The sequence below is a fragment of the Rhea americana genome, unplaced genomic scaffold, assembly GCF_003343005.1.
Source record: "Rhea americana isolate MKP2758 unplaced genomic scaffold, rheAme1 scaffold_75, whole genome shotgun sequence".
Taxonomy (NCBI): Eukaryota; Metazoa; Chordata; class Aves; order Rheiformes; family Rheidae; genus Rhea; species Rhea americana.
Window position 1 is genome coordinate 1,723,962 of NW_028186923.1, and position 12,918 is coordinate 1,736,879.

Here is a 12,918-nt window from a genome sequence, read left to right on the forward strand (position 1 = left end):
TAACTTGATAGTGGAAGCTAAGGAGTTCAAAACTGTGTTTGGTTAGTGGTCTGCGGTGGTTTTCCCATTCCTTGCCAGGAGGTGTGCACTTGCCATGTGCTGTGATGGTTGCTGGTTGAGGAGGGAGGCCACCTTTAAAACCCACCGGCGGTGATTTTAATAGCTCCCAGCAAGTCCCAGGGTGGCATAAGCCTCCCATCCCAGCTCCCGACCCGGCGCAGCGTGCCACATCCACCGTTCTCTGTAAGCACCTAGCAGGAGGGAAGGACGTTTCCTCGTTTTTTCCGTTACTCTGCTGAAGATGCTGATGCCAAACCTAAAGAAGACATGCAAAAATATGTTAATAAATAAATTAAAAGTGTATGCCCCAAGCATTAAGCTTCAGTATTTCAGCACAAGACAGACCTCTTGCGCAAGGCTAGGGGATCATGTTTGTGTTTCTCCAAGCACGTAGCTGCAAGGTAATTTGATACTGCTTTAAACCTTAAGTGGCTTAAGCAGGCATGTTACATTAAACTTAAATGCTTTAATCGCTTCTTTCTCTGGGGAGATCCTGTAACAGCAGCTATGAACCTCCGCAACTGTCTTTACCTGGCCAAGGAGCATCCCGTGCTCCCCCAAGCCAGCAGGCTCATCCCTTGCATGAGTGGCCGCCTGCTTTCCGACCCCTGATCTTCTCCCTTAGCACCGTTCCTGGAGTGTGGGCCTGCGGTGCGGTTCCTCTTGCCGTCGCGTTGAGCTCCTGGGTGACCACCTGACCGCCGGGACCGCAGCGCTTGTATTGGGATGCTCTGTGCGCAAACGATAGAAGCAGCGTAAACTCGAGACCRGTCGACTTCTGTTAAATCATCGTCCTGCAGGCGCCTGACCCTCGTTTGAAAGCGTCCGTGAAATCTGCACCGTCTCTGCTTGGGTGCAGGAGGAAGGATGGATTTTACTGCTCTCTGCCCAGCTCGGATGCGTTCCCTCAGTTGTGCGTGCTGCCTCTTCGCCATCTGCTCTTTGCCGGAGGAGCCCGGGCAGCAMCTGCCAGATGACTTTTTGCTCTTAATAGCAGCATTTAATATTACCAGCCCCTAAACTGGCTCTGGCAGTTTAATAGGAAAGCTCCCTCCTCCTCCTCCTCCTCCTCTTTTCCCCTGAGCTCTGCCACAAATCTGGCTTGAGCAACATCCGAGACAGGCGGGATGTTTCCAGCATCGCATGTTTGGCTTTGCGCCTTGGGAACTGCGCGCTCTGCTTCTCCTATCGGCTTTAATTTGGATCTTGGTGAGCATCCGCCGTGCTTGTGTGTGCGCAGAGCCAGGGGACCGCGTTCAGGCGCAGAACTGGAAATGTGCTTATAAAAGAACAGCGACCAAGAGGAGGAGAAGAGGCCGTTCTGGCGTAAGCGCTGCACGACACGAGTCCAKGGCCTTGCATAATCGTTGAGTTTAGTTGTGCCCTCCCTCACCCCAGAGACAGCTCTTTGCAGCAGGTGTCTTTTTTTAGTCACTATTCTCTAGCTAGTGGTAATTTGGTGCCTTTTCTGTCTCCGTAAGCACTCTGTCTCAGCTTTCATTTTAGATACAACGCTGAGGACCCCTTCTAGCTTTGCCATTCTTTACTCTTTGCAGATAGAGCGTAGGGTGCAATGTGTCCATGCAGGAGCTGCGTGGTGCTTCCCAGTCCTTAGCAGCCCGGTTCGTTTGCTTGTTCTCCCTTCCTTCTCTTTGTGAACCTTCTGTGTCTACTGCGTTCTTTTAATTAGCGTATTGCTTTCAATCAGACTGGCTTTCCTCCCTCGCTGCAGTGTGTGGACTGAGGTGAAACAGCATTCATCATGTATCTTGAGAAATATTTCTGGCACGTCTGTCTTGCCAGGTTCCCAGCTTGCAAAGAGTTTCTTTAGAGATTAGATGTTTTATAGAGGTGTTAATCTTGTGGATGGAAGCTCCTGAGGTGGTGTGATGTCTCCCCTAGCACTACTGTGGAGAACAGGCCCAGCATAAGGACCTGTTGCAGGGATGATACTGGCCTTTTGTGACTTATTTTGCCATTTTTTCCATCTCTCCTGATCCCTGGTGTATTTTATTTTGCTGGACAGGAAAAATAGGCAAAATTGGTTATAGTAAGGCAAAAATAAATACATGCATGAGGCTACTGGAACGCAGRCAGTTTTCTGTGTGGCTGAGGGTCACGCGATAGGTCCTCAATTCCRTGAGCTGCCAGAGCTGTCGCATGAGCAAGGCCAAGGCTCATAAATGTCTTCACTGCATGAGAGCAGAAATCACGATATCTGTAGYCTTCTCCCATCTTTTCCTTGACATCCGTTGTGCAGGTTTTTTTGAAATGATGACAGCCGCTATTTGGCAGCACTGGAAATGCCTGCTGTTTCAATTAACAAGTCTGGTTCTGAGGGCTCCATAACTCACTGTGTTAATTTGGAGAAGGCTGAGACCTGGCAGATGCTGAGTCGTTTTCAGGATCCTGCCTGTAGGCTCTAAATCTCGCAGAGATGGCAGGAGATGCTGGTCCCTAGCAGCAACKGATAGGGCTCCTATTCCTTGAATTAATGTTGCCTGTTAAGAGACTTGACTGCTGATGACAGCAAAGCGTTGTCCAAGCTGCTGCCTTGTCTCTTCAGAGTCCAAAAATGTCATTAGTTTAAAAGGTCTCAGCAACAGACCGCAACGCGCGGTGATTAGTGAGTGAATTGATTTGAATTTCTATACTTGGCAGTTTGGAGAATTAAAGCTCTACTGCTGTGGTCTTGCTGGGAGTGAGAGGATTTGGTAACTGGGAGGAAGATGCTCACAGTGTACTGCATAGAAGGGTTCACGAGCTCCTCTCCTCTCGTTGTGTTTCCATTGCAGATTAAAGAAGCACCAATAAATAGGTTTGGTGCCAAAGRAGGGCTGAGATGGGGTTTGGGTTTGGACGAGCTAGCTTCTTTTGGGAACTGTGAACCACGCGGAGGGTGGCCATAAAGAAATAATGCCCAGCATGCAGGCTGATTCTGGGTGCTCTTTGCTTTCAGGTGGTCCTACCATGACTTCTTCAATAGATACCGTGTTCTTATGAAAAAGAGAGATGTCTCCAAGAATGACAAGAAGCAAATCTGTCGGGCCCTGTTGGAAGACCTCATTAAGGTGAGCTCGGACTGAACCCTTAGTGACAGTTTTTACAGTGCAGAAGTTCATGGCTTTGATATGATTTGAGTCACCCTCCCTTTTCCCACTTCACCTGTTGCTTGTGCAGGGGCTGATTGAGTTAAGGCAGCCATGGGCTTCTTCCAAAATGCCCCATCTCAATGTGTGGGAGACTTCTAATGGCAACTTAGGTGTAGAAAAAAACCCATCCTTTGCATGGAAACATTTTTCCTTTACATATTTAAGCAAATCTCTTCCACTTCTCCTTGCTACTCAGACTCACGTGCGCTATTTTTAAGTTGTGAATGTGCACACAAAGGTTTCCYCTTGTTGTCTTGCTGCTGAGGAGCCCAAAATGTGCAGAGCACTGTAGTCAGATTTTAATTTCTGTCCTTGTTTTTCTCATGAGATTTTGAGGAATTTACTCGTTTGCATTCCTTGCTGCAAAGGCCCTTTCCCTATGCCCTGAGTGTTGCCTCCTCAGCAGTGGATCTGCTTGTGGTGCACATACACCTCTGCAGWTGTAAGCCTTAATCTTTTCTAGAAGGAACCCTTTTGAAGTCCYGTGAACTTCCTTTGGTTTATAAATAAATGTATTCAAGATTTGTGCAAATACGTGAGGCTTAAGCCTGACTCCAGTGTCATATTCCTAAATGAGTATATAGAAGCTAACTTTGGAGTCTAATCATTCCTTCATTACCTCGTGGAAGAGAGTTATGAACTGAACGGGTAAACTTGATTGAAAATTTTGTTGATTGTATCTACTGAGCAACATACACAGACTGAAAAAAAATGTTTGCCTCAATTAAATATAGTTTCCTTTATGCTTTTGAAAAGGATCCAGACAAGTTCCAGTTTGGACGTACCAAGATCTTTTTCCGTGCAGGCCAGGTGGCATATCTGGAGAAACTGCGAGCAGATAAGTTCAGAGCTGCCACAATCATGATTCAGAAGACAGTGCGGGGCTGGCTGCAGAGGGTGAAGTACCAAAGGCTGAAGAGGGCTGCGATAGTAATCCAGCGTTATGCCCGTGGGCACCTGGCTCGCAGGTGGGTCCTCAGGAGGTCTCCGAGGAAGGGCTAGCTGGGAACTCAAGGGGTGAAATACTTCTGGGCAGTTATATCCTCGGTCAAGTCTGTCTCATGGGCCTTAAAAAAGAATAAAGTAAAATTGGATGCTTAGTATGACAAGCATGAAAATGCTGTGCACATGGTGCCCTTTTTACCCAGAAATTTCAGCCCCTGTGAAGACAAGATGCATTTTGTGTGTGTAGGTACCGTGTGCACTTGGTGAATTTTGTGTGCTGAAATCGAAGCTTATTCCTGGCCCCTTTCTCCAACCTTACCGRGGCAAATAATCTAAATTCTTTGCCTCAGAGTGATTTCATGCCAGAATTAGTGTAATTTCTATGTGCTTAGGCAGGGTAGTAAAACAGCCAGCTAGGTTGCAGTCAGATGATTAAAGTACTCATAGCTATTTGGGTGGAAATATGTCACAGAACTAATATTTTGGGGGGCTACCTCTGGCAAATGGCATTTGCATCAGTGACTTTCTAGTGTTGAACGGCTCGCTGGGGTTTCTGGTAGGCTGCTGACACCAGATATTGGGTGGACATGAAGAGGGCAGTAAAGCAATTAACATCTGCCCTTCAGAAATGATGMTCCGTAATCCCAATTAACTCTATGCCTGGGCACCATGAGATGCTGCCTGTTGAGTTAAGTGTGCCTGGCATGATGTAACTGGTCCTTTGCTCCTCACTCACCAAATGCTGATTCCAGTCAATTAATTTTGGCAGCAGAAAGTGGAGATCTTMCATGTTCCTTCAAAGCTGGCATCTTTGTTTCCTGTAAATCATATTGTATTTTGGAAGAATGTAAGAGATTTTAATAGAAATTGCTCTACATATTTTGGTAACAACTCCTGGTTGTTACAGACCTGGRCCCATGAGTCACGGGAATGTCCTGGGATGAGGGGATGAGCTCTCTTGAGCATGGGCAGCCAAAGGGGATGTTAAAAATGAGACTCTTTGTGGACTGAGCTGTCTGCAGGCACATGGAGAAAACTGAAGGCCAAGATAGGTATCTTTAGCACTCATGAGTTCAGGAGCTGGAAAACACCCTAGGAGAAGGAATCTTACTGCCTGAWAGTCCCATTAATAGCATTTCCTTGGACTTCATATTGCAGTGGTGTTTTCCCTGACGTGACTTTTCAGATCACCTCTTCGTACTGGTTTCACAGAGCAAGCGTCACCTGGATAAACTGTTCCCTTYGCTTTTTGGAGGCAGAGCATCCCTCCTCCTCATTAGCAAGCTCGACTTCAGTGGGTCATAATGAGAAACCATTGGCTTTCAAGAAGGGGGATATATAAACCAATCTGATCTGGCCCTTTTAGTTTTATATGCTTTTCCTAGAATGAAAAAAAGCTGAAACAAATTTTATATAATGCTTCATGCTGAGAGCAATAAATGCATCATAAATTCAGAAAAACAAGCTAGTCATCAAATTAATGGGAGGTTTTAKGGGTACTGATTAAGCCATGTAACAAGTTGAACATGAATTGAGTCTGTGAACAGGAGGAACGTGGACAGAGTTGACTGTATCTTGCATTATTTACTGTGTATGAATCGCTTGGGGTTCTGCTCCTGAACATTGCCAGACCAGTGCACACCGGTTTAAATGTCAAATMCATTTACTGTGGTGTTTTTACGGAGTGGACTTGCAGTCAGTGGATACCCTGTATAACACGTACTTTTTAGAGCTAAGGAAGTTGCGGAGTCAACCTGGATTATTGTTAGGCTTGAGTATGTAAGGCAGAGAGTTCAGACTCAAAGGAAAAAGTTGGAAAATACTTGGTTTTAATGCTACTTAGAAATARAGAGGCATGTGTTGTTCTGGTTTTGGTGCTCTTGGGTGTCAGGAATGTTTCCCGATTGCACGTGTGTTCCCGTTGCTCTTTTCCTAGCCTTAGTGCTGGGATGGTCTGTCTTGAATACTGGCGAGCTACTTTTGCTAGCAGGGTTTTTCTCCATATGGTTTAATACTGTGATGAAAAGAAAGATGGAGTTAGGCTTATTACTAACCTTTCTCCTGCGCTTTGCAGGCTTGCAGAGCACCTGCGGAGAACGCGGGCGGCCATCGTCTTCCAAAAGCAATACCGAATGCTGAGGATCCGCCAAGCTTTCCAGCGGATCCGCAGTGCCACCATCACCATCCAGGCTTTTGCTCGAGGCATGTTTGTCAGGAGAGTTTATCGCAAGGTAGGACCCCATAGAGCGTCTCTGAAGTAGTGATGAATAGGAAGAGCTTGTGTATTTACTTTTCCTGGCCTAGCACACCGACGTATTAATCGTGGATGTTTTGATGTTTTACTAAGCTGACTGCCTCCGGTGTTTCTGGAGCGCACACGAGGACTGCAAGCATTGCCATTTAAAGCTGTGCAAGCACCAGTGATTTTGGCAGCAGCCCCTCCGAGGAGAAGCTAAATGAAGTTAGTCATGCAGATGCCAGAAGGCAATTTAGAAGGCTGGAAATGTCATTTACTGATGCACTACWAAATTTACCTGGCAAACAGAATTTGTGTCTGAGCCGTGGTACAGGTGCAATTACTAGTACAACAGAGGAAGACCAGTAGGGTCTGCTTTGGAAGGCAGCAGGTCATTTATTGATATACAACTCCTTTTTAATCARTTCTCTCTGTTAGCTTTCTTACCTTGGGGGCTAAAAGCAAGGAAGCAAAGATTTGCTGATGATAAGTGATACAAGGAGAGATCATTCATGTAAAGAAATTGAGAATAGCTTTGAGGCGTCCTCTGTCTGTTGTTCAGATTCAATGTTGCTCTGAGAGACACCAAATTTTTTGCATGATGGATGGTCACAGGGCTAGGTGAAGGAGTCAGAGGCAWGAGAAGCAGGGAGGGGAGAACCTGCTCCTGGAGGTTATGGAGCTGGCTTGGACACCTGGTGACCCACTGGAGAGACRAAGAGTGAAATGGGCTGCGCTGTCCTCAAAGAGAGCGGCTGAGAGCTGGGGGTTAGGAGCTTGTGTTGCCATTGGTTTTCCAGCATCTGTTTTTGAGGAGGAAGCCTTCACAGGAGAGGCAGATGTCTTAGTGTTTTAACTCTCTGAGATTAAAAACAACCCAAGGTCAAGGAACTGCCTTCAAGGCAGGCCGCTAGAATCTGAAAGTGTGTAATCCTGGAGCACCTGGTATGGATGTTGGGTCAGGTCAGTGCCCAGCAACAGCCACGGGGCTGCAGGTGTCCCTGCTGGCATCCAGGGTGTGCCCAGAGCCTGCTGGAGGCTTTGCTGCATGGTTGGAAGAGGAAATACAGTAKGGTTTCTTCTCAGTTTGTGGCCATCCCCAGCTGTCTCCACCTGTAAGACTGCCAACGCTGAAGATACGGTGTTGTAAGCTCATGTGATCCCTTTAGTCCAAATTAAATTTTACAAGCACAGACAAATCCGTTGGGTAAAACAAAAGATTTGTAAGGAGAAACTGATACTCTGCCTTCYGTGATGGAACCTGGCCCAAGCCAGCGTCAGTAAACTGAGTGGTAGGCTTTAAATTCCCCTGGTATTTCTTCCCTCATCACTTACTGCAGCATGGATCAGCATGGGAAAGTTATTAGCAATATGCTGGCTRTCTCTCTAAAATGTCAGTCTTTAGTTTTAGAGAAGGGAATTTTACTGCCACCTTCCAAAAAGGTTCTTGGAAATCTGAGGGAGAAACATGATGCAAAAGTGACAGAAGCTTCACAAAACCGAACAAGGTGTAAGTTTACAGAAATCTGATCATGCAAGAGAACTGGATGCAGACAGGGAGAAGACTGCAGGATTTTGTCTGAAGCTTGGCCAGAGGATGAGAAAGCCCACAGGGCAGCATTTATCTACAGCAGGGATTATCTTAATGCAGGCATGGAGAAGCGCTCAAAAAATCAAACTCTGTTCTGATGCAAGTTATGTCTGATGGCTTTTGGGAAGTCTGAAGGCTCTTGGGAGGTGTGGGAGTACCATGCAAGACAGTGCCATGCCACAGCAGTACCAAGCTGCTGCTACCTTTAGGGACGACTTTTCTCTCCTGATTGTCCTGTCTCTGCCCATGTTTTATAGATGCTTGTAGAACACAAAGCAACCATCCTGCAGAAGTATGTTCGTGCCTGGCTGGCCCGTACTCGCTTCCTCCGGATCAGGAGGGCCACCATCGTCCTGCAGTGCTACTACCGGCGCATGAAGGCCCGGCAGGAGCTGAAGGCACTGAAGATTGAGGCCCGTTCAGCACAGCACCTTAAGAAACTCAACATTGGCATGGAGAACAAGGTGGTCCAGCTTCAAAGGAAGATTGATGAGCAGGTACGTTCTGAGCTGCACTGGAAAAAGTGCGGTCCTGTTCCTGGGTCACGTGGATCTTGCTGTCTTGAAGAACTTGCTCAGGAAGCTCTAAAGATGCCTGGTTTGTATTGTAGTCAATATTGCTCAGACTTAATTGATTTTCATCAGCAATGTAGTGCAGGAGCAAGTGATACCTGCTTTGCTGTGCTTGTGCGCTGGCCCGAACTTCCTCCTCTGTAAACTCCTGCGATGCGGAGCATTGGCCACAGTCCAGGATGCTGTGAACCATATGTCTTTGGGGTCATGTTACCTGGAAGGCAGTGAGTAAATTAGCTAAATACTCCCTTTACAAAGCAATTTGAGTTTGTTCTCAACAAACGGTATGGTACGGTATCTGTTCTTCAGTAAGAACTGTGATGAAGGGTGAGATAGTTTGATTACACACTATTTAACAGGAGGAGGGTTTTGGCTCCAGGTTTTTTCACTTACACAACAGYGTGCAAGTTACTCTGCTAAATGTCCTCTCTGTTGTCTACCTAGCTTCACAGTGCTGTGCAGAGATTTCAGAGATAAGAAATGCTCACTAGGGTCCTGTTCTGTCCACTAATACCAGTGGAGAAATTCGTATTCATGTATATCCATCTCTAGCCTGCAGAAGTCGAGTTTAAACTCTAGTTCTCTTTTAAGTCAAGGTGCTTATTTGTAGTACCAGTTACTAGTAATTAGAATTTATTATTCTGCCTGGGACATGTCAAGAGCTCCTATACATCATGTAAGATGTGAGCCATCAATAAGCCATTTACTGCCAGCAAAAGTGTGGAGGTGGAACAATAAAGAAGAAACAATCTCTGGTTAACRTTGGCTTTCCCGTTGCGGATTATGAAAGCAGGAGAAGGGTTTGCTTCAGGAAAAGAGGCACTGTGAGCTTTTAAGCAGGGAGAAATAAGGGGCTGGAGATTTTTTCTTGATCTCCCTGAAGGCCATTTTGAAGGAGTTACTTTGATGCTTTCTGTATAACTCTTGCAGGAAGAATTACTGCGCTCTCATACTCATTATAGTCTGTCCAGCGAGCTATTTTTAAACCTCCTTTCAGGAGCGACAGCTTCCCCGGGAAGTGCTAATGAGCCTCCCAAGCTTGGGTTCGCTACAGGCTTTTTTTCAGTGCACTGGATTTTCTGGCAGCAGCGAGTTTGTTGCATTGTATTTTCCCTGAAATATCCTGATTTCAGTCCTGGTTAATCTATAAAAATGCCCATTAACTTTTAAGAAAAAAAAWTTTGCAGGTAAGCTGGAGGGCTGCAGTTGTATCCTTATCTGACTAGCCATGGCAGAAAATGTTTTTTATTTCTGCTACTTCAGTTCACGCATGAGTAGCGATGCGCAATACGCGGTGCACCCCGAGGAAGAGCAGGTCTGTCTTTGAAACCGTTCAAACCTGTTACTGCGCATCAGCCRCAGCTTAGAGACTCCGGTGTCCACAGCACTGTTTAATTTAAGCTTTTTTTTTTTTTAACTTAGTTTCTAAATCAGGTGGCGCTTCTGGAGGTGATGCGGAGAGGGGCCTGAGGGCTTTGTGCTGCTTCGTGTCTGCCCAAAAGGGAGCGTGGGGGTGGCCGGGAAGTGGGGCTGGAGCAAGCAGAGGAGATCGGGAGAAACCTCCTCTCGGAGCCYGGGGGTCCGGAGGAGAACCACCCGGTTTGGTGTCTGCCGTTTTCCCCTGGCACTTACACATGGTCGGTTTTGTCTGGAAGACTCCGTGTAGACTTAGAAGATAAAATTTTCTACTTTCRTGTTTTTGAGTCCCCCCTCCCTCCTTCACTGGGCTGTAAAGTTCCTTCGGTCCTCAGCTGAACTGGGGCTGATGGGGACCTCTGACTTTATAGGGACAGATCATGCCTTTTCTTCTTGTGTCCTAGTTTTTGTTCATACTTACTTGACTCTAGTAAACATCTCAACAGAGGAAGAAGTGGCAGCTTGGGCTGCTGGCCCTGACCAGTTAAAAATTGTAACTCAGGGCTTCTGTGCTCCATTGTATTTTTTTTTTTTTGAATGATAATCTCTGGCTTTATTTTTTTTTAACCTTTTGTCTTCTAATTTCTTCATCTCAAGCTTTTCTTACTCATCACATGAACCAAAARCTCATTAAAGACAGCAGCAGTTTGCCAAGTGGCGATCTGGCATTGGTGGCTAATGCTCAGAGAAAGAATAAAACGCAAAGTCAGAGGTTACCCATACTGTGCCATCTTGTCAGGACGGTGGTGTCTCTTGCTTGTCTCTTGCTAAATGTTTTATCGCAAAACCAGGAAAGATCTAAACTGGCATTTCTGATKCTTAAGTGAAACACACCCTGGAAAAACCCCGTTTCAGATGTTTTGTGTAGTGGTTGACAAGAGCACAAATCTTTAAGCTGTGTTGAGACCTTTCAAAAGGGAAAACCAAGTTGTTCTGCTTTTTATTCTTTTTTATTTATTTATTTTTTTAAATTTCAAAATTATCCTTTTTGCTAACATTAGGTACTCATGGGGGAGAGATACTTGGTGGGCTTCTTACTGAAGCTAATGTTCTGCTGTGACTTCTCAGGGGGAACAGGGGCACCATCTTCTCTGTGGCTGGCTAATAATAATGATGTTTTATTTTATTTGACTTTGGGTTGAACTGCAGAAATCAAGCAAGACTGCTAAATTTTCAGGTCTTGGTGCTTGAAAAAARACATTGCTAAGTACTTAAAGAAAATCTGAGCAAATGAAAAGGCTTTATTGAACTGGCACGTCCTGGAGGTATGACTTGACGCTGGGGTCGGAGGGAGCTCTTTGTGCTCCAGCCGGCAATTATGTTACAGCTCGTTGTCACAGTGGGTTCCTGCAGGCATGAAAATCGGGAATAAAAGGATAAACAACACACTGAAATATTGCAAACCAATTGCTTTCAGCAATGCCGTTTGGAAGCAGTGATAAAAGCGTAGCTTACTGTTTTGCTTACAAACACCAACAAACATTGTTTGCCTTTGCTTCCAAGTTGACATCAAATTAACAAATGCCTGTATAATTACTATGGAAATATTGCTTAGTTTTTGTTGCAGGTTTGAAATTGTTTTTAGCCTCTTCAGCTTTAGCAGCATGCATGTGGAAATGTTTGTTATCRGATGTTTATTCCCCACATGGCTCCGAGATATTTGACTCATACCTTTGTGGTGCATCTCCTGGTCTTGCTCACCATCTTGTTTTCCTTTTTTTCCTTTTTTTGGGGGGTGTGTTGGCCTGCAGAACAAGGAGTACAAACTTCTGAATGAGCAGCTCTCTACACTCACTTCTGCTCATTTGTCTGAAGTGGAAAAGCTGAAGAAGGAGCTGGARCAATATCAGCAGTGTCATCAGGGTGATGGGAACCAGCTCGTTAGCTTGCAAGAAGAGACGGAGAGCCTYCGCCTGGAGCTTGAGAAAGCCCATGGTGAAAGGAAGGTGGTGGAGGACAGCTATGTGAAGGAGAAGGACCTGCTCAGAAAGGTATCTATCACCTCTCGTGGTGTGGAGTGCTTTTCCAGGTGGACATGCCGGTGAAAGCTCTCCCCTCCCAAGTCTGGAGGGTAGAGACTTAATTTCTTTCTTACAATTAATTTTCTTTTTTTCACTGGATGCCCTTAGAACATGCCTTTTAACTACATCCCCTTGCTTTTGACAAGTCATGGGACAGCAAGGGCACCTGCAGCAATGACTGTCCCATGCTGCTGGAATTGTGCCCTATCTTGCTGCCTTTTGCACGGCCAACCATGAAGCAACTCTCCAGCCCAGTTTGCAATAATGGTGCTTAATAACCAGACCTTCTGCCAGACCTTAACAATCTCCATCCACACCATGTAGACCCAGAGACTCATCATGGTGTGCTTGGTGCAAAAATTGGATAGTGCTTCCGTATATGATGTAAATTRTAGGCAGATGCTACTCCTTGGCCCCGGCCAGGTGTGCTGAGASTGCARGAGGGCTTGATTTTGGCCRTGGTGGCCCCAGACAGGCAGCCAGYGGCTGGTGGTGCCGTCTTGCAGGGTCCAAASAGCTCTGAGACCACCTTGTTTCTCCTGAGCRCTGGGATGGTGGTCAGGAGCCAGCAAAACCACTCAACACGAGCCTGTGCAAGGCTTGAGGCTGCGATATGGAGCAGAAAGGGTTTTTTTCCTCTCCTTTGTGCAGATCCCTAAGCTTTCTGCAGCTGCTGAGGTTGAAGCGGCCAAATGTCCCCGCTGTAGTGGGAAAAGGAGCCCAGGGGCATGCAAGGTTTTAGCAAAGAGGTTGGATATTCCCRTGAATAAATGAGCAATCTTTCTTCTTTTGCCTTGGCAAGTTTATGGTTTATGCTACTGTTGGAGAGAACTTGGGGCTTTTCTGCTAGATACCCTGGGTTGAATAAGCTGTTTCAAAATTGCTGTTTGAGAATAGTGCTTTGTGTGTGTGACACCCTGAAGAT

The 12,918-nt window shown here is 46.0% G+C and overlaps 1 protein-coding gene across 1 annotated transcript in view; it reads left to right on the forward strand.

The window, feature by feature from the left end:
* The window catches only part of MYO5B (myosin VB), a 90,803-nt gene that overhangs the window by 44,903 nt on the left and 32,982 nt on the right, over positions 1–12,918 (forward strand). The window contains exons 16-20 of the mRNA XM_085322155.1: positions 3,020–3,131; positions 3,969–4,180; positions 6,232–6,388; positions 8,242–8,481; positions 11,724–11,963. Of these exons, the coding sequence (XP_085178281.1) occupies positions 3,020–3,131; positions 3,969–4,180; positions 6,232–6,388; positions 8,242–8,481; positions 11,724–11,963 (961 nt within the window). The remainder of the gene's footprint in view (positions 1–3,019; positions 3,132–3,968; positions 4,181–6,231; positions 6,389–8,241; positions 8,482–11,723; positions 11,964–12,918) is intronic.